This window comes from Trachurus japonicus, chromosome 1 (assembly GCF_045865225.1).
Source record: "Trachurus japonicus isolate A0001 chromosome 1, Traja_1.0".
In the NCBI taxonomy this organism is placed as follows: Eukaryota; Metazoa; Chordata; class Actinopteri; order Carangiformes; family Carangidae; genus Trachurus; species Trachurus japonicus.
The window spans coordinates 40,875,879-40,896,022 of NC_140907.1; the positions used below are offsets into that span (position 1 = coordinate 40,875,879).

The 20,144-nt window shown below is 42.5% G+C and overlaps 1 protein-coding gene across 1 annotated transcript; it reads right to left on the minus strand.

Annotated features, from left to right (window-relative positions):
- Nucleotides 1–2,371: 2,371 nt before the first annotated feature.
- Nucleotides 2,372–15,079, minus strand: opn6a (opsin 6, group member a). Its single transcript, XM_085791199.1, has 6 exons — nucleotides 14,953–15,079; nucleotides 10,451–10,656; nucleotides 8,036–8,135; nucleotides 7,825–7,929; nucleotides 4,073–4,296; nucleotides 2,372–2,872 (listed from the first exon to the last, which is right to left on the minus strand). The coding sequence occupies exons 1-6, from the start codon at nucleotides 15,077–15,079 to the stop codon at nucleotides 2,372–2,374; spliced, it is 1,263 nt and encodes a 420-aa protein (XP_085647325.1).
- Nucleotides 15,080–20,144: the final 5,065 nt, after the last annotated feature.

Genomic DNA, 20,144 nt, shown 5'->3' on the forward strand with positions numbered 1-20,144 from the left:
CTTATTTCTAGTCAAAACAAATCTCATTCTACTTAAAATAAGACTCATCACATTAAAAAGCAGCTTGTTTTTAGACACTTTTTACTTATTTCAAGCAAATTTTCCACTTCCGTCTTTATGTAAAGCACATTGAGTTGCCTTGGTATGAAATGCGCTACATAAATAAAGATGCCTTGCCTTGACTTGCCTTGAAATAAGTAGAAAAATCTGATAGTGGATCAAGTTTTTCTTTCTTATTACAAGCACAAAAAACTTGCTTTCACTGGCAGATTTTTCTACTTATTTCAAGTGAAAATTAGTTTGAAACAAGTGAAAATGATCTAAAAACAAGTTAATTTTTAGGTGATGAGTCTTATTTTAAGTGGAAAGAGATTAGTTTTGACTAGAAATGAGACATTTTGACAAGAAATAAGACAAATATTCTTGGAAAGATTTTAAGTTTTTGCAGTGTACTGTAGCATCAACATGCTGAACAGCTGAGAGAAACGACCGACCACATTCAGGTGAAGTTAGTTCCACACTGGTTTGTTTATTTCCTGAAGTCTGCACATACCATTCAATGAAGTATAGCGCCCCCTACTGGCGTGGTGGACTAACAGCAGGCTACTATCACCAACACATCACACTTCTGTTTCATGATTTAGTACAAAATGAATGGAAACACTTTAAATTACAAGAAAACAACTCGATACAGCAACATAATCTCAGAATAGCACATGACATCATTACACACTGTTAATTTTGGTTTGAACGTATAAATAAAGTTCATTGAAGTTGAATCTTGTCAGTGCAGAGTTCTGATGACCCCCCCCCAATAAAACATTATAATGAAAACCTGCAGCAAAAACGTTTTTTATAAAATCACACTTCTACTATACATAATGGACATGTCAAATATATCAGAGAGATGAATAAACACTGACAATATAATATTTGTAGTATCCCATAATAAACAGAGAGAGAAAGTGGCTCTGACGCACGTCCTTCCATCACATAAGAAACAAGAAAATACAAGAAATATCAAAATGTGTCGAGGGTTAAACGATTAGACACAATAAACAACGTCAGGATTGAACAAATATAATGAAAATTTGTCTTGTTGTCGGGTTCATCCGTACATGCATCTGATCCCTCAGTCAGTTTCTTCTCCATTTTTCTCTTTTACTTGTTATTATTTTTTTCCAGAAATTTGACCCCTTTCTGTATTATTGTTTATTATAGAGAGACATTTTCTACAATTTTTTGCGAAATCTTATCACTTTTTCTAGAATCCTTTTCTCAATTTTTTAAAAACCTTTTTACTTTTTTTTTTTTTTATAGAAATGTTACCACTTTTTTCTAAAGAATCTTAAACTTTTTTTGTTTATTTCTTTTTTTAAATCTTACCACTTTTTTCTAAAAATGTCTCTATAATCTTTCAAAAATGTACGCCTAATTTAAACGTAGGCTACATTGATTGTTTGTGTATTTCTATAGTATTCTATAGAAAAATGATCGTTGACTATTAATCTGTTTTATTGTCTTGTTGTCGGGTACATCCGCACATGCATCTGATCCCTAATTTTTCTCTTTTTTCTCTTTTTCATTATATTGTATACCGTATATCTATATATTTACAACCCTAACCCTTGTATATATAACACTATTGAATGTTTGCCTGATGAAAGTCGTCCAGACCGAAACGTTGCAGTAAATTTTCTCTTGAAGCAAGTTACTCAGTGTGCCGGACTTCTCTTCTGACCATGTTCATGTCAACCAGGCTGATCCAGTTGGACCGGGACCAAATTTTTTTTACCACTTTTTTCTAGAAATGTTTTGTTTCAACTTTTTCTTGAAATTTTACCACTTTTTCCAAGAATTTTTTCACATTTTCCAGATCACTTTTCTTTAATTATTGTTTGACTTTTTTTCTATTTATTTTTTTTTTTAGAAATTTTACCACTTTTCCTAGATTTTTTTTTAGAAATTTTGCCAGTTTCTTCTCAATTTTTCTTTGTTATTATTTTTTTCAGGAAATTTTTACCCCTTTCTGTATTATTGTTTGCCCCTTTTTTGAGAGAGAGAAATTTTCTAAAATTTTTTGCAAAAACCTTACCTATTTTTCGCTTTTTCTAGAATCCTTTTGAGAAATTTTACCAGTTTTTTCTCAATTTTTTAAAAACCTTTTTACTTTTTTTTTTTTTTAGAAATATTACCACTTTTTTCTAGAAAATCTTAAACTTTTTTGTTTATTTAAAAAAAAAAAAATCTTACCACTTTACCACCTAAAAAGCAGTTTACCCACTACAACGCATCAGACTACACCACTGGTTGCTAGGTAACAGCAGTTTACAGACTACACCGCTGGTTGCTAGGTAACCGGGTCAGACCATCAGAGTCGGTCACACTCGAACTCGGGGCCGCTCTCTGACGGCCGTGGGACGTCGATGTAGAAGACTTCCTTGCCGAGCGGCGGCGGCGGCGTTCCCGGCGGACTTCCCATCCCCGAGTCGGGGCTGGGCGCCGGTTTGGGCCGTTTCCCCGGCGACGAGTACTTCCTCTCGGCGTGGTTGAGAGGAACCTTGAGCCTGGCCGCCCCGCCCCCCCCCCTCCCGTTGCCGTGGGCGTCGGCCTGGGGCCTGAAGCGCTTCAGCCGGACGGCGTCCTTGGCGTCGCGGCCGCAGGGCAGCGGCAGCAGCAGCGCCACGTCCTTCCTGAAGCGCGAGCTCAGGCCGAAGTAGATGAGCGGGTTGTAGAAACTGGCCGACTTGGCGAACAGACGCGTGAAGATGCTGGTCAGGTTCGGCACGTGGAAACCGCACGCTGACCACACCGACACCACCGCGTAGGGCGACCAGGCCAGGATGAAGGCCGTGCAGATCACTATGGAAACCTGGAGGGCAGGGGGGGACAGGGGGGGGGGATTTAGAGAAATTTTACCACATTTTTCTGTAATATTTTGAAAATATTTACCACTTTTCCTGGAATTTCTTTGAGAAATGTTACCAGTTTCTTCTAAAATTTTTAAAACTTTTTTTTTTGAGATTTTTCTATAAGTTTTTGAAAAAATTTACCACTTTTTCTAGAATTCTTGAGTAATTTTACCAGTTTCTTTTTTAAAAAACGTTTTACGATTTACTATACTATATTTACTTTTACCACTTTATTTTTTAGAAATTTTACCAATTTTCCGAGAATTTCCTTGAGAAATTTTACCAGATTTTTCTAAAAAAAAAACAAACGAAAATTGCAAAATTTTTACCACTTTTTTCTAAAAAGAATTTAAACTTTTTTTGTTTATTTTTTGTGATAATTTTTTTTACCACTTTTTTCTAGAAATGTTTCAACTTTTTTGGTCAGAATTTATTTACCACTTTTTTCTACAAATGTTTCAACTTTTTCTTGAAATTGTACCACTTTTTCCAAGAATTGTTCACATTTTCCAGATCACTGTTTTAATTATTGTTTGACTTTTTTTTTTCTTTAGAAATTTTACCACTTTTCCTAGATCATAGATTTTTTTTGAGAAATTTTGCCAGTTTCTTCTCAATTTTTCTTTTTTACTTATTATTTTTTTCAAGAAATTTGACCCCTTTCTGTATTATTGTTTGCCCCTTTTTTGAGAGAGAGAAATTTTCTAAAATTTTTTGCAAAATCTTACCACTTTTTCGCTTTTTATAGAATCCTTTTGAGAAATTTGACCTGTTTTTTCTAAAGAATCTTTAACTTTTTTGTTTATTTTATTTTATTTTTTAAATCTTACCACTTTTTTCTAAAAGTGTTTCAACTTTTTTTGAGAAATTGTACCACTTTTTTTTTCCAGAAATGTCTCTATAATCTTTCTAAAATGTAGCTACGCCTAATTTAAACGTACATTGATAGTTTGTGTATTTCTGGTGTGTTGTCCAATGGGGGTCCGTGGTCTAATTCCTTGATATAAAACAGTTAGAGAAGCAGCGTCTATGTGATACAAGTATGAACAGTTTACCACCTAGAAAGCAGTTTACCCACTACAACACATCAGACTACACCACTGGTTGCTAGGTAACAGCAGTTTAGACTACAGCAGTGCATTGTGGGTAGAGGGACTCACTATGGTGACGTCCCTCTCGATCTTCCTCTGGCGGTCGGTGAGGTCGCCGTCGGCCGACAGGGCGTTGCCGCGCTTCACCGTGTTGATGATGGACACGTAGCAGAAGAGCATGACGAGCACCGGCAGCAGGAAGCAGCAGACCAGGATGGACACGATGTAGGACCGGTACACGGCCGAGTACGACGCCTGGGCCCAGTCCACCTCACACGTCCCGTAGCCCCGGTCTGCAGTCAATCAATCAATCAATCAATCAATCAATCAATCAATCAATCAATCAATACAACTTTATTGTCCCTGCAGGGAAATTTGTCGTGGACAGTCATAACTGCATTTACAAAGTACACAAAACAGATAAAAAACCAAGTACATTTGACATTATTCGCACAGGAGTATCATGGGCATTAAAAAGATTTTTAAAAAATAAATAAATATAATAAAAAATTAATAATAAAAAGAAGCACAGTCTCGAGAAAAAGAATGAAGTAGGGATAACAACCCAGCTACAACACTTTGTTTAGAAGTGAAATGGATGTAGGGAGGAAGCTGAGTTTGTATCGGTTACTTTTGCATCAGCTTGCTCTGTACCGTCTCCCTGAAGGCAATAGTTCGTATTCTGAATACAGAATATGTGAGGGGTCGGGGGGGCAGAGGTCAGAGGTCACAGGGTCAGAGGTCAGAGGTCAGATCAGAAACCTTTAACGTCAACAAACAATGGAACTGTGTATTTCTTTTCAGGTCAAACCTCTTTTAGGCCGTGAAAATAGACCGTTTCTTTGGGTCTGTTCACAACACTGTATGTTGTAAATCTCTGGGCAGGGCTATTATGGGCTGGTGTTGCTAACGGGAGGAGTGCAGAGAGTCTTCTACTGCAATTAAAGTACTTAGGGGCTATTTGGAGATCATACAACCCCACTTTAAAAAAATGATACTATCCCTTTAAATTCACTTTGTACAAACACAAATGTTTTAGGCTCGTTTTGATTTTTTAAGGTCAGGGCAAGGCAAGACAAGGCAATTTTATTTGTATAGCCCATTTTTACCACCAGTTTGTCTCAAAGGGCTTTACATCCCATCATAACAACATCCTCTGTCCTTAGACCCTCACATCCACTGAGGAAAAACTCCATGGAAAACCCTTTTAACAGGGAAAACCAGGAGAAAGCTCAGGGTGAGCAACAGAGGAGGGATCATCACCCAGGACAGAGATGTTGTTACACACAAGAAAACTGTTTATAGTTTAGGTTAGCGTTTCTTTTCGTGTCTGTATTTGTAAGTTGTAAGTTTGTTAATGAAAACCAGTTTTAAGGGCTGCGCGGACGTGCACCAAAAAACTGGCACATCGTAACAAATTTTATGGAGCCCCCTAGGGGGCACGGGGGGAAAAATTGATGGGTGAAAAAAGTTTCTCGAGATCCCATCACAGACTGTCTGTTTGTTTGTCTGTCTGTGATCATAGCAGATGAATAAATAACAGATCTATGGACATTTCTCACTCTAACGAAGCTTTTAGCGCCGTAGAGACGTGTTTACCGTTCATACGCGATACCGTTTATTGTGACAGTAGAGCGGTCTGAACTCGCGTATGAACGGTAAACATGTCTCTACGGCGCTAAAAGCTTCGTTACAGTGAGAAATCTCCATAGATCTGTTATTTATTCATCTGCTCACAGACAGTCTGTGATGAAGTTTCTCGGGATCTCGAGAAACTTCATCCTTTTTTCTTTTTTTCCCCCATGTCCCCTCAGGTGCTCCGTAGAATTTCCCTCCGTTGTATTTTTATTTTTATAAACCGATCAGTTAATTGTTAACTTTATTAAAGTGAATGTGGTGGTTTGTGTCCATGGCAACGAGGCAGCGCTGCTCCTCTGACCGGTTCACTGAAGAGTCACTTTACATTTAAACTAACTAATCACTGAGACCATAAGCAGTGTTGGGCATGGTACTTTGAAAAAGTAATTGGATATAGTTACTAGTTACTTTCCCCCAAAAGTAACTGAGTTAGTCACAGAGTTCGTATATGATAAATGTCATTGATTACAAGGAAAGTAACTATTGCTTTACTTTTTAATAAAATGCTAAGATATGTAAAATGACTTGGACGGCTACCGCTGTCGGTTGGAGCCAATCACGTTCAGTACAGACCGGTAACATCTGGAACCGATTGGGCACTGACGAGGGTGAAACTGTGTGTGTGTGTGTCTGTGTGTGTGTGTGTGTGTGTGTCTGTGTGTGTGTGTGTGTGTGTGTGTGTATCTTATCATTTAACATGATCATGTGGTAGGGAAACCTGAATATTAAAGGAAGAAACAAACTGCAGAGAATAGTGAACATGGCCTCTAAGATTTTAGGGAAGCCACAGAAACATCTGAGCTGTCTCTATGATGAATTAATTAGAAGTGAAGCTGAGAAGATAATTAATGACTCCTCTCATCCCATGTACAGCCAGTTTGAGCTTCTGCCTTCAGGGAAGCGGTGTAGACGACCGACGGCAAGGAAGAACCGATACAAACAGTCCTTTGTCCCAGAAGCTGTTAATGCAATAAATAAGACCAGAATGCAGTAGCTAGGTAGCGAGGGGTTTTCCTGCACAGCAGCTTCATACTGCCTTGCCTTGCCTTGCCTACTGTGCTGTGCTTTATGAAATTATGAAATGATGTACTTGAATGTGTGATGTGTGAAGTACAGTTACTGCCATAGGTTATTTTTATTTAGAACACGGCTCTCTTGAATACTCGATTCTGATTGGTCAATCACCAATATTCTGCTGTGTTTATGTTTATTTCTCGATAGACCACCGCTGAGCGGACCGTTGCTAGGGACTCCATAGCAACGGCCGACTCTGCATGTCCGGTCACGGCCACTGTTTTGCTGAGCCTCCTCCCGTTCGTGCATTTGAAGCCTTTGATAATCAATCAGTAGATCGATGGATTACCATACACGCTACGGTGTATTTTGTGTAGTCGTATCTGTCATACACAAGAGATTATGGGGTGCGTTTGTGTCGCGGAGCTACAGAGAGGAGAGGAGCTGTGACACGGTCAGAGGTTCTGATGCAAGTTTACTTTTCAGCCACGATGTGGAAATAACTTAGGAGCCTCCACTCTCCCTGTAACAGGTTACAAGTCGTTTATCAACATCACTATTAGTCCGAAGCTGTTTAATGACGGTAAAAATGAAACATAAAGTAAATATCCTGCATACTTTCTCTTTTCTGTGCTGCGCTGGTCAGAGCGGCGTCCTGAGCAACGGTCTAATTTTACATGAATAAAATCTCTTTTTATCATTATTTTGTGTTACATTATTGAATGATTTAGTTGTAGGCCGTGTTCTAAGCGGGATAATGTATAGTTGGTCGGTTGTTATGGAGAAATAAACCCCGACAGGTTGTATGGAACCATACAACCTGTCGGGGTTTATTTCTCCATAACAACCTCCGAACTATACATTATCCCTTACATATATTCTATCCTTGAAATGTTTTTTGTTGTATTATGATGTGTTCTGTTGCTGTGAGACACGTCTATGGTGGTGAAACCAAAGAGGAATTTACACTCTGTGGATAATAAAGTTTTCGTATTCGTATTCGTATTCGTATTCGTGTGTGTCTCTGTGTGTGTGTGTGTGTGTGTGTGTGTGTGTGTGTGTGTGTGTGTGTGTCTCTCTGTGTTTGTGTGTGTGTGTGTGTGTGTGTGTGTGTGTGTGTGTGTGTGTGTGTGTGTGTGTGTGTGTGTGTGTGTGTTGTGTGTCTGTACCTGTGTAGCTGCCCCAGCCGAGCAGTGGAGCTCCAGACCAGAATCCAGCCGTGATCCAGATCAGCACCAAACACACCGACACACTGGTCCTGTTGATGTGGCGCGCTGCAACACACACACACACACACACACACACACACACATGCCCACTCTGATGATGTCATCGGACAGCTCAGGTAGATACTGTCTGGTCTCCATGGTTACCACCTACCTCTGCTGGGGTGACATCCCTTAATGTAGCGAGTGACGCTGATGACGGTCAGAGTGTTGATGCTGCTGAGGCCGAAGACCAGCGTGAAGAACCCGTCTACCTGGTGGTACAAATACACACCGGTTAGTATTAGTACACACCTGTTAGTATACTACACACCTGTTGGTAGAGTACAAGTACACACCGGTTAGTATACACCTGTTCACACCAGGATCGGTGTGCTGTCACTTTTCTCAACAGTTTACGAAAAACTGCACAAAATTTTGCATGTAAGTCAATGGGACGGGCGGAAAAAAAAGAGTGAAAAAGACCAATCATTGGAGTTTAACAAACGTCTACTGCTCAGGCATACTTTCACCTAGAGACTCCATTTAAACTTTAAACAGTAGACACAAGTCTTGTGTATTGTCGTATTACTCCACGTTTTGATAGGTCATATAGTTTTTGATCAATCCCTGATCAATGACCATGATCATTTTTGGAGAAATTATGAGTTTATAATGGGTGTGTATTGCACGGAATGTTCGTGTCAGAGTGCGTGACATCATCGGTTAGAGTGGGAGAGATGCCAGAAAAACTCCAGATTTTTTCTCTTTCCAAACTCCAAACGGCCACAATTTACACTCTACACACATGATTTTTTCCTAATTTGTAGACAAACTTGTTATCTCTCATGTCATGTGCTCAAAATATCAGAGAGACTTACAGAACTTACAGAATCAGCCTCTGAGTGCGGCCACGTCTGTCCCTGCTCCTCATTGACTCCAATACAAATATTTTCTGAGAGGAGCCGAACGGCCTGATGTTTTAAAACTGCCAGCGTCGCCAAAATATTTACTGTAGAAACACCAAATCGTACCGAAATTTTCAGTAAGTCCTTAGAGCAACGTTGATCTGTGTTTTGTTCTGATAGGAGTTACCGTTTTGTCACGCTAAGCCTAAATGTGAGACCGGTGCAGAGGCAGAAAATCACACACACACAGGTAACCTAATGTGATTACAGCTCCTCCATATCAGTGCTTATAGAAAGATGATCATGTGTCTGATCGTGGGTTTGATTCCCAGAGGAAATTTTCTAGTTGTATTGTTGCTACATGGCTCTATGCACTCTGCCCAAGACACATTTCCCTTTTTGGGGGACAATAAAGTTGATCTAATCTAATCTAATGAACAAGTGTGTGTACTATAGACCGAGTCGCCTTGTTGTCTACTTCCGGGTAGAAAACCAGCTGTAATGTGAATGAGATCAATAGTAACGAACCAGAGTTTAGCTATATATCATATTTTTCACGCCCTATCACCGTTTAGACAAATCTGAAATGATTGAAGAAACATTACTATTTCTGTGTGTGTGTTTTGTGTTGCTATGTGTTGTATTTGGGAGCGTGCCTATGTTCCCACAGCCCTATGTTCCCTCAGCCCTATGTTCCCTCTGGATTCTCTCTACCTATCTGGCCTGTCTAGCCTCTACCTGGTCTTTTTACTAAACTTAACCAACTCCTTTCTTCATTGCCTAAACCCAACCAATGGTGGGACCAAAGGGCTGAGGGAACAGGGCGCATGACGTCTGTCCGACTACCCATTTCTCCGACCACCCATTTCTCCGACTCCGACCATACATTTCTTTATTTTTGCGTCCATTAGTCCGACCTCCCACTTCTCCGACTTAAGTAGCCCTAACCCTTAACCTTACCCTAAACCCTAACCTCAACACTGTAGAATGGGTAGTCGGAGAAATGAGCCGTCGGACTTGTGGGCAGTCGGACTGACGTATGCTCCCCGAGGGAACATAGGGCCTAATTTTCAGTGACAACAAAAGTTAGAAATGAGGGAACATATGGCTGTGGGGGCATGACCCCTTGTATTTATTCAGTTTGGGGGAATCACAGTGTCTAGAAAGCATCAGTGGCTCAGCTGACAGGGACAGCTAACGGTAGCTAAGCTAACAGCAGTAGCTAAGCTAACAGCAGGTCGTCAGCTGTTAAAACCCTCCCGTTGTGGGACACCACATGAAACTACTCCAGTTAGCTCAGTCATGTTGGAACTCAGATATCCGCTGGAGAAAATATTTTTTCATGGAGTGTTTATTGAGTCACTGAGTTATTAAAGTTAAACAGGTAGCTAACCGTTAGCCCGGCTAATCTATGATAACCACGACTAATTACAAAAATGTGCACACGTAAATAGTAATGTTTGTCCAATCATTGGTTTTATAAACTTTACAAACATCAGATTAGTCTAAACGGTGATATAGTGACATGAACAAGTAGATAAATATAGAGAAACTCTCGTCCGTCACTATTGTTCTCATGCTGGTTTTCTACCAGGAAGTAGTTGTAAACAACAAGGAGATTCGTCCTATACAGGTGTGTGTAGAGGTGTGTGTCTGTGTGTGTCTGTGTGTAGATGTGTTACCTGACAGGTCCAGATGGAGGAGATGAGGTATCCGCTGTCCTGGAACACGTTGAAGATCTCGATGATTCCTCTGCTGTAGCCGAACACGGAGATGCTGGCGTCGGACACGGCCAGGTTGAAGGTCAGGAAGTCGCTGGGCTGCAGCGTGGAGCGCTGCCTGAAGAGCACGAAGAGCACGATGCTGTTCCCGAACCACGACAACCAGCCTAGCAACAGGAGAGAACCATGACAACCAGCCTAGAGACGGGTCAGAACCACGACAACCAGCCTAGAGACCAGACAGCACCATGACAACCAGCCTAGAGACCAGAGATAACCATGACAACCAGCCTAGAGACCAGACAGAACCATGACAACCAGCCTAGCAACGGGTCAGAACCACACAGAACCACGACAACCAGCCTAGCAACAGGAGATAACCATGACAACCAGCCTAGAGACCAGACAGAACCATGACAACCAGCCTAGAGACGAGTCAGAACCACACAGAACCATGACAACCAGCCTAGAGACGGGTCAGAACCACACAGAACCGGGTCAGAACCAGTCAGAACCAGTCAGAACCAGACAGAGTGGATGGACATGGACCAACACCACCTTCCTTGTCCAGAAAGCAGAGCAACACTCCACTCCCTCGGCAGGATGAGGAATGACAATCTGCCCCCTCCTGCACTCACCACCTTCTACAGGGTCATCTATAGAGAGCCTCAGCGGAAGCAGGAAGTAACGGTCGCCATGGGAACTCAACTCTGGAAAAGTCTCCATGTGAGTGAACGGGACTGAAAGTTTTATTTCGTGATCCGATTGAATTGTGCCATGAATAAAAAATATGACCTCTACCTGTTTAAAACATCACGTTTCATCCGGGGGAAAAAAGGGGTTTATCGTAAAACGGCAACGGAAGAATGACCCAAACCAAACACAAAGACGCTAACCCCTATCAGCCGTAACCCCCCCCCCCCTTAAGACAATGAATAAACAGAATATCATACTGTCTATTCATTGATATTTCTAAACAAAAAGGACTACTGAACCTGGCCTCAACTAAGAACAACAACAATAAGCACATGTATTAAATCAAACCTGGGACTGCTGTCGGGACAAACGAAAAGGGTCAAAGTGGATCCAGCAAGATCAAAATACAAAAAGAAGGCCAACCAACACACTGCCACTCGATTTAAGAGAGTGAGCAGCCAACTGTAGCCACACAAGTGGGTGCCACTCCCACCAGATACCAAAATGGCTACCACCATGAGGGAAACTACAAAATGAAGGTTAATTACTTACACGATACTGCAGGTGACCAAACACAAAATCGAGTGCAGCCACAAACTAATGGGTCACACAAAGTAGTTGCTATCTAGCGGCACACAAAGACCCGAACAAAGTGAACTGCCACTGCAACAACACAAAATGGCCACCAAGCAGTCTGCCATTAACCAACAGACACAGACCTTATAATTCACTAAAGCCTGCCACACACATAAAGATTTTATAAATCTCAACCGATTTATTATCTGTGAGAGACCCCACACATGAAGATAAAAAATCTGTGATTGAACAGTTTTGATCGTATTGTGTGTGGTGTCCTGTGATATTCCAAACACAGCTCACCACACACATTAAGATTTTTCAGAATCTTGACCTCTGGTCAGAAAACAATCCGGCATCAGCAGCGATACCAGGGGTGTCGTTGTAGCTACTCTTTCGGGTCTATTTCCAGAATGGACAATGAGAGCGACGTAATTTTTTTTTTAATGAAAGCGGGACACTTCAGCCTTTACAACGATCCCATCTGTGTGTGTCTGTGTGTCTGTGGCTCCGGACACAGAGCAGTCAAGCGGCTGTCCAATAGGGAGCCGTGCTGTCACATGACGGGCTGTGAGCGGCGGTCACATGATGGTTTAAACATGGCTGCTGTATTGCTGGCTGTTGCCGGCTACGAGCGCTACTGTCTCTGCTATCGGCTTCAGGAAATCTCCCGTGTATGTGTGAATGTCTGTGTGAACCTCATGTAACACCAGGGCTGCACTGTGGCTCTCTGTAAGGTTGCCGGTGCTGTGTGGAGAAGTGGCTTGTTGCCGCGAGCAACATGCAGAGCTCGGCAAGCAGGCACTTCTCCGCACAACACCGGCTCTCCACACACAAGATGACTTCTGATTGAAACGGCCACCGAAGTCGGCCCCGATAATCGTAAATATTGAACATGTTTAATACTTACGATTATCGGCGCCGAACGTTTTCCGAGCCGATTGTCGGGGGAATTTTGACTCTTAACACACCACACACTACAAGAGAATCTTATAAGATAATCTTAAGACCTTAAGATAATCGGGCGGTGTCTGTCCGTGGTCGGAAGGGGGAAAATCGGGGCAAAATCAGCCCGATTATCTTTATGTGTGTGGCAGGCTTAAGTCAACTCCATCACACAAAGATCCACTGATCTATGGAGAGACGCACACAAGGTCCAAACGAAGCCACAACTAAGCAACCAGTAACATACACAAGTGACTCAACCGAAAGTGGACTGCAACAGCACAACACAAGAGGTCACACAGTAGCCACTGCTACACAAAATGTTGCCAACTTACACCTAAGCTGCAACCAAACGACCCAACGAACGCACTGTGCAGGTACCACACAAAAAGTCACATACCCAAAGTTTGTAGTTGCGTTTCCATCCACCTTTTTTTATTCGCATTTTCAAAAATTGCGAATAAATACTTGAATGGAAACGCCAGAAATTCGAATAAAGGCAGTAAATGCGCATAAAAGTTTATACGCTTGGAGGGGGGGATTTGTCAGCGTATCGATTAAAGGAAATGCGAGTTTTTGTGATGGAAACAGATGATGTGAATTGAGGCAGAGTTTGTGGGTGAAGCTGCTGGACTTCACCCAGCGACGCCCCGGTGTCCCAGCTCTCCTCTCTGCACTGCAACACAAACGCTCCGTAACCTGTAATCTTTTGTTTATGACGGTTAAGACGACACAAACACACGCCGTAACATCGTTATGTAACTTATTGATGTTTCACCGGCTTCGTATGTAAACAGATGCACATGGAGGAGAGGAGCGTAACCAAAACAGACTGTCACAGTTCCCTACTGTCTTTCTGTGTAAATATCTCATGTTACAACATGAAAACCTGCTGCTTATATTCAAGTGCGGCCTATATGTGTATTTTCTTTTAAATGTAGCTGGTGCAGCTTATACAGGTGCGTCTATAGCCGGAAAGTACGTAAATTGTCCACGACGTTGAGTATCAGCTGAGTGTCAACTGTTGTCATGGATACATTCACGCTCTCTTATGACGTAATCTCACGGCGCACCACTCCTCCTCTCCCAATAATCGCAAAACAATAATGAATGGAAACGGTCATAAATTTGCATTTGCTTTTTGCGCATTTTCACAAAATCCGCTTTTAAATTCGATACGACTTGGATGGAAACCCAACTACTGTTACTATTTAACACACAGAATCCTTACGAAACTAGAGGTAGAGTCGACCCACAAGAGACTGTGATTACGCTGCTGTGCAACTCTGTAGAAGAGTGACGTTGTGGAGAGGCACCCTGTGGTATGGTTAACTATCTAGTCTTCAGTGGCTTCCCAGGAGGCTTCTTTAAACGTTGAACTCTGCGAGTGAACAATGGACCAAGGCAAGGCCCACTGCCACACACAAAACGTACCCACACCCAGGTTTCACCACCAAAAATAAGAAAGGCAAAACAACAAAGTGGCAAGAGTCTCTCTCTGCCCGACGACTACCTTACAGGGAACTCTCAAGCAAACACAGGCAGGCAATTAAATCACAAACCATCTTGAAAAGAAGACTACTACCTCACACAACAGCTACAAACCTTCACTTCACCTCATGGTTGTTCTGCCTTCATCAACTCCTGCTAGCATTTCCATATTTCGCTCTCCTCAGAAAATCAACACGGTGCTGTGTTTTACTACAGATATAATCAATGTGATAGAGCAGCAGCAGCCACATGGATGACAAGTAGTAGTAGGAAAAGACTTGTTGGTTGTTGTGTTGATAGTGACAGGTGTTACCCACAATCATGATGTCATCTATCTATCTATAGTAGCTACACTGCAAAAACTCCAAGAATATTTGTCTTATTTCTAGTCAAAACGAATCTCATTCTACTTAAAATAAGACTCATCACATTAAAAAGCAGCTTGTTGTTAGACACTTTTTACTTCTTTCAAGCAGATTTTCACTTGAAATAAGTAGAAAAATCTGATAGTGGAGCAAGTTTTTCTTTCTTATTACAAACACAAAAAACTTGCTTTCACTGGCAGATTTTTCTACTTATTTCAAGTGAAAATCTGCTTGAAAGAAGCACTATGTATGTATATGTATTAATATACTTATTTTAGTTATAATTAGATTAGTTTTGACTAGAAATATTAGACAGATATTCTTGGAGAGAGTTTTTGCAGTGTAGGGTTAGGTTTAGGTTCAGGTTTAGGTTTAGGTTTAGTTACGCACCGAGCAGCAGCAGGTAGACCCCGATGATGGTCTCCCCCTGGTCGGACAGCGGGGGGTCTCGGCCCCCCCCCAGGGTGAAGCTGCTGTTCCTCCAGGGGGGGGCGAGGGGGGGGCGCACCACAGACATCACCACGGCAACGGCGCTCCGACTCTCCGACTCTCTGAGCTGCTGCTGCTGCTCCGGGAAAACCACTTAATCTGAGCTAAATCAGGACGATCCTCATCCTGCTGCTGCTGCGCTCTGATTGGCTGATTGATGACACTCCGGGGGGGGGGGAGGAGCTTCAGTGTTAAAAGTAATCACATTACTGTTCTGATTACTTCATTTAAAAAGTAATTAGTTGCATTACTAAAGGGATAGTTCAACATTTAGTCAAACTGGCCCATCACCATAATCCCTATAGTCATAGCAGTAGGTTTGTTACCTTTAAAGGGACAACCAGGAGTTTCTCCGTCGGCAGAACGAAAAATTCCGCGACAATAAAAAAGTCTGATATTAATGTGGATGAATCTCCGTTACCACTTGTTAATGGTCCATTTTAGATAAATCTATGGTTTTGTCTCTATGGTTATTTTGTTATTATTAGTGGTGGTGGAAATGCTGGGCGAGCCGACCAGCGTTTCTTTACTTTCGGTTTCGTGGCGAGTCATGAGAATAACGCCGCCGTATGAATCTCCGTTTATGGTGGGAACTACGACGGTATGTGATCGTCTTCCAACCTCTGACTTTAATTCTTGATGAATGAAAACATGAGTCTGTCTTGACCCGGTCAAAGAATTTCACGGTGCGGAGGCTCATAAATGTAGTGGAAACACTTTGCTTTTACAAAACTCCTCGTTGTCCCTTTAAAAAGTAATTAGTTGCATGGTAACACTTTACTGTAATAGGTATTGATCAGATTGACATAACAGCTGTCATAAACATCAATGAATACTTCTGACAGCTGTGGTTAAGTGTCATTTGGTAAGTTATGTCACTTTTGATGCAAAGTTGACATTGTTTGAGATGTTTTTGTTCTGACAACTTGACATAAAGACAATTTAAACTGTCATAGCAGACCTAATGGACAAACTTTAACAATGATGTCAAGTTGTCAGAATAAAAACATCTCAAACAATGTCAACTTTGCATTAAAAGTGACATAACTTACCGAATGACACTTAGTTAAAGGGATAGTTCAACATTTAGTCAAGTTGGCCCATCTCCATAATCCCTATAGTCATAGCAGTAGGTTTGTTACCTTTAATTGTCGGTGCAAGCTGTTTTTAGAACGGCGGAGCAGAGCCGTGAGCTGCTCAGAGCTACGCTACTAATGGAGGCTCATTATGGGATTTCTTGGTTTCCCTCATCATCAAACTCATCAAATACACAATCCAACAACTCCACAACGCTCTGGTGGACAAGTTGTGAGCTGCACATTCACCACGCTATGAGATAATAACACAACGTTACCACACAGAGTTGTTTTAGAGGGAAATACAGAGACTGATGATGAAAAACTGTCCCTGAAGGCAACGTGCATCAGAGGTTTTACATGAATTTCCCTCTAAAACAACTATCAGATTACAGTCGGTGGGGGGTCGGAGGTGAAACAACAACACGTCAAGTTCCTGATCCTGTGTGTGTGTGTGTGTGTGTGTGTGTGTGTGTGTGTGTGTGTGTGTGTGTGTGCGTGCGTGTGTGTGAACTGATCCTGATTCAGACTAATCCTCCGTCTCACCTGCAGATCGACCTCTGACCTCATCTGACGTAAGTGTGTGTGTTGAGGAGGAGGAGGAGGAGGAAGCCACTTGCTGGTAAATTGATGAAAACGGCCGTGTTTTTGTTTTTAGGTGTCTTGGTCATATCAGATTATACTTATAATTAGTTTATTATAAAATGTAGATTGAAACATTCATGTAGAAAACTGTTTTTTTTTACTCTCCTATGTGTTAATGTTTATCTGTAAAGGATCCTCAATGATGCTATTAACGTGGGTGATCTATAAATGTCCTTAAATTATTGAAAACACCACACTGCTCATTCACCAACAATGCAGAGATGTCAGTTCTTTTGTAAAACCCATATTCCTCCACCAGGAGGCGCTGCCATTGGACCGATGCTGTCACTACTCTCTTTTCCCTAGTCTGTTTCTGTCAATTCAATTCAAACAGCTTTATTGACATGAACAGAAAAGCATTTTACACAATATTTACATATATTACAATATTATAATTCAGATCCAGTTGGTTCAGATCAGATTTAACTCACTGCATCTGGATCTGGATCAGGTTTAGTTTAGTTTAATTTAATAAGTTTATTTGTATCAGGGACAAGGTACAAAATAACATCAGTCTGAGAAGAGAAGAGATGCCTTGTAGAGGATTTATCTGACTAGCTACTTTCCATCCGTCGTCCCTGGGCAGGTGAATAAGAACAATAGAAAGGTGAGAATTATCAGTTTACATAGCGTTCTAAACATCCATACACATGTGCATAATACATCCCATAATACACCCTCTCACACATCACAAACACTCAGGACATGTCTCTATCAGAAAGAAACATTCAGTTCTGATCTAGATCTAGATCCGTCTCATTCATCCTGAAGAAGAAGGGAAGTGGAAACAGCTGGAATCTGTTGCTGTGGTGTAACCATGGCAACGCAACAACAGTGTGTGTGTGTGTGTGTGTGTGTGTGTGTGTGTGTGTGTGTGTGTGTGTGAGTGTGTGTGTGTGTGTGTGTGTCCACATGATGAGCTCAGTGTACTAGGAACATGTTCCTGCTGTTACCACGGTAACCCTCAGCTTGTTTTACAGCAGTTTCTCAGGAATGTTGATTTGACTGAACTTTATTTAATCAGGCAACACAGACAGAAAACACTCAGTCCTGGTCCTCCTTCTGCTCCTCTTCCTCTTCTCCTCCTCCTTCTTCTCTTTCTCCTCCTCTTCTTCTCTTTCTCCTTCTCCTCTTCCCCTCTTCCTCTTCCCCTCTTCATCATCTCCTCCTCTTCGTCTTCTCCTCCTCCTCCTCTTCTCCTCATCTTCCTCCTCCTTCTCTTCCCCTCTTCCTCTCCTCCTTCTTCCTCTTCTCCTCTTTCTCCTCCTTCTTCCTCTTCTCCTCTTTCTCCTTCTCCTCTTCTCTTTCTCCTCCTCCTCCTTCTCCTCTTCTCTTTCTCCTTCTCCTTCCTCTTCTTCTGTTTCTCCTTCTCCTCCTCTTCATCTCATCCTCCTTCTTCTCTTTCTCCTCCTCTTTTCCTTCTTCCTCTTCTCCTCTTTCTCCTTCTCCTCTTCTTCTCTTTCTTCTCCTCCTCTTCTTCCTCTCCTCCTCTTCTTCTCTTTCTCCTCCTCTTCTTCTCCTTCTCCCCCTTTTCCACTCTTCCTCTTCTCCTCCTCCTCCTTCACGTGTGTGGAGTTTAGACTGAAGTTTTGACTGGAAGCAGCTGTGTCCATATAAGGAGCAGCTGTTGTCCATATAAGGAGCGGCTGTGTCCATATAAGGAGCAGCTGTTGTCCATATAAGGAGCAGCTGTTGTCCATATAAGGAGCGGCTGTGTCCATATAAGGAGCAGCTGTTGTCCATATAAGGAGCGGCTGTGTCCATATAAGGAGCAGCTGTTGTCCATATAAGGAGCAGCTGTGTCCATATAAGGAGCAGCTGTGTCCATATAAGGAGCAGCTGTTGTCCATATAAGGAGCAGCTGTTGTCCATATAAGGAGCGGCTGTGTCCATATAAGGAGCAGCTGTTGTCCATATAAGGAGCAGCTGTTGTCCATATAAGGAGCGGCTGTGTCCATATAAGGAGCAGCTGTTGTCCATATAAGGAGCGGCTGTGTCCATATAAGGAGCAGCTGTTGTCCATATAAGGAGCGGCTGTGTCCATATAAGGAGCAGCTGTTGTCCATATAAGGAGCGGCTGTGTCCATATAAGGAGCAGCTGTTGTCCATATAAGGAGCGGCTGTGTCCATATAAGGAGCGGCTGTGTCCATATAAGGAGCGGCTGTGTCCATATAAGGAGCGGCTGTGTCCATATAAGGAACAGCTGTGTCCATATAAGGAGCGGCTGTTGTCCATATAAGGAGCAGCTGTGTCCATATAAGGAGCGGCAGCGCCATATAAGGAGCAACTGTGTCCATATAAGGAGCGGCTGTGTCCATATAAGGAGCAGCTGTTGTCCATATAAGGAGCAGCTGTGTCCATATAAGGAGCAGCTGTGTCCATATAAGGAGCGGCAGCGCCATATAAGGAGCGGCTGTGTCCATATAAGGAGCAGCTGTGTCCATATAAGGAGCGGCTGTGTCCATATAAGGAGCAGCTGTGTCCATATAAGGAGCGGCTGTGTCCATATAAGGAGCAGCTGTTGTCCATATAAGGAGCAGCTGTTGTCCATATAAGGAGCAGCAGCGCCATATAAGGAGCGGCTGTGTCCATATAAGGAGCAGCTGTTGTCCATATAAGGAGCAGCAGCGCCATATAAGGAGCGGCTGTGTCCATATAAGGAGCAGCTGTGTCCATATAAGGAGCGGCAGCGCCATATAAGGAGCGGCAGCGCCATATAAGGAGCAGCTGTGTCCATATAAGGAGCAGCTGTGTCCATATAAGGAGCGGCAGCGCCATATAAGGAGCGGCAGCGCCATATAAGGAGCAGCTGTGTCCATATAAGGAGCAGCTGTGTCCATATAAGGAGCGGCAGCGCCATATAAGGAGCAGCTGTGTCCATATAAGGAGCAGCTGTTGTCCATATAAGGAGCAGCTGTGTCCATATAAGGAGCAGCTGTGTCCATATAAGGAGCGGCAGCGCCATATAAGGAGCGGCTGTGTCCATATAAGGAGCAGCTGTGTCCATATAAGGAGCGGCTGTGTCCATATAAGGAGCGGCTGTGTCCATATAAGGAGCGGCAGCGCCATATAAGGAGCGGCTGTGTCCATATAAGGAGCGGCTGTGTCCATATAAGGAACAGCTGTGTCCATATAAGGAGTGGCTGTGTCCATATAAGGAGCGGCTGTGTCCATATAAGGAACAGCTGTGTCCATATAAGGAACAGCTGTGTCCATATAAGGAGCAGCTGTGTCCATATAAGGAGCGGCTGTGTCCATATAAGGAGCGGCTGTTGTCCATATAAGGAGCGGCTGTGTCCAGTAGTCGAGTTGAGGGGGGATGGGGGGGGGTGGCATCCCCCCTGAAATAAAAACGATCAAAATCATCCCCC

What these genes read in the sequence shown, in the direction of transcription:
- opn6a (XM_085791199.1), bottom strand. Translation starts at nt 15,079, where the DNA reads ATGTCTGTGGTGCGCCCCCCCCTCGCCCCCCCCTGGAGGAACAGCAGC. An exon ending in CCTCCATCTGGACCTGTCAG is followed by an intron (nt 8,136 to 10,450) that starts GTAACACATCTA and finishes TTGTACCACCAG; the next exon opens with GTAGACGGGTTCTTCACGCT. An exon ending in GGGATGTCACCCCAGCAGAG is followed by an intron (nt 7,930 to 8,035) that starts GTAGGTGGTAAC and finishes TGTGTGTTGCAG; the next exon opens with CGCGCCACATCAACAGGACC.